Consider the following 1,436-nt stretch of genomic DNA (forward strand, 5'->3'; position numbering starts at 1 on the left):
CGGGTCCCTCCTGACATGTGCTAACGTAAATGAAGCCACATGGGTGTATTACATTACACACATGTGAGAGTGCTGAGCAGGAGAGACCGGCTTCAGACGCACACCACACGGACAGGGAAGACACCCTTAAGACGCAAACAGAATTATTGACTAACAATGAAATCTATGTAGCCATAGATCTGCAAATCATAGATTTATGTAGACATATATCAAAGAAACTCTTGTTGTAACACAACCGACTGTTGCTCCTTGGCTCGCCAACATTCTCTCAAATGTCTCTCAGGCTTCGAAAGGCGGGGGAGGATGCCGACAAGATCAACGCTCTCTCCAAGAAGACCCACAGTGCCGTGGGCAACCTGGCCAGCCGCTGGCAGAACTGGGCGTCAGACCACGAGGTCACCCAGAAGCTCAACCCCTTCAGCGAGGACTTTGACAATGAATACTCAATGCAGACGCGCCTACACAAGGGCGAGGAGGGCTACGGACGGCCCAAGGAGGGCACCAAGACCGCGGAGCGTGCAAAACGAGCCGAGCAGCACATCCACCGTGAGATCGACGACATGTGCTACATCATCAGGACCATGTCCGACCCAGACCCGGACGGCCGGTCGCGTATTTCTTTTGGTGAGCTGTTCGACCGCTACGTGCGCGTCTCAGACAAGGTGGTGGGTATTCTGATGAGGGCCCGCAAGCACGGCAAGGTGGACTTCGAGGGAGAGATGCTCTGGAAAGGACAGGACGACAGGGTCATCATCACTTTGTTAGTGTGACGTCGGTTACAGCGATTGAAAGGAGGGACTGTGTCACTGTGTTATTATATATCATTAATGTATATTATGAATGAATGTGCCTAGCTGCTATGGTTCGATTGAGCTTGTTATGGTCATGTGAGGTCAAACAAGTGCTCACAATGGTATCCAGACTGTTAAATCAACAATGGAATCTATATATTGCACCTTAAATTCAGACCAACATTCATTCAGAGTTCGGAGCCTAATTGTACTCTCAGGTTTTGCGTATGATCTGATGAAATTAGCTTTTCCACAAAGGAAGAATAAAACCAAAACATGGAATGTGCTGTTTAAGAATCAGTAGTGCTATGCTGCTGTGCTCTAATCCTTTGATATTATACATAAAACTGAAAGCTTCATCAGAGGACATGCAATATTGTATCTATTGTCAATGGATTACTTGTTGTATGCAATAGTGTGGATAAAAAATATATCTGAACTGAGGTATCAATAATTAGCAGTACTTTGTACGTTACATAACACCAATATTCTCACAACTTATACATGCATGTGTGTACAGCGTGTACAGATCCAAACTTTTGGTTACCATGATATCCAGAGGAGGGCAGTAGAGAGCTACTTTTACACACTCTTGCTGCATAAGCTGGTCTTTGGTTGCTTAAATGCTTAGAGGTTAAATGTGGT

At 45.8% G+C, this 1,436-nt stretch overlaps 1 protein-coding gene across 1 annotated transcript in view; it reads left to right on the top strand.

Annotated features, from left to right (window-relative positions):
• Window positions 1-1,230, top strand: part of abrab (actin binding Rho activating protein b) — a 2,316-nt gene extending 1,086 nt beyond the window's left edge. Inside the window, exon 2 of the mRNA XM_080836749.1 lies at window positions 284-1,230. Coding sequence (XP_080692875.1) covers window positions 284-770 — 487 coding nt within the window. The 3' untranslated portion in view covers window positions 771-1,230. The remainder of the gene's footprint in view (window positions 1-283) is intronic.
• The last annotated feature ends 206 nt before the right edge of the window (window positions 1,231-1,436 follow it).

Source organism: Sprattus sprattus, assembly GCF_963457725.1.
Source record: "Sprattus sprattus genome assembly, chromosome: 4".
NCBI classification, from domain to species: Eukaryota; Metazoa; Chordata; class Actinopteri; order Clupeiformes; family Clupeidae; genus Sprattus; species Sprattus sprattus.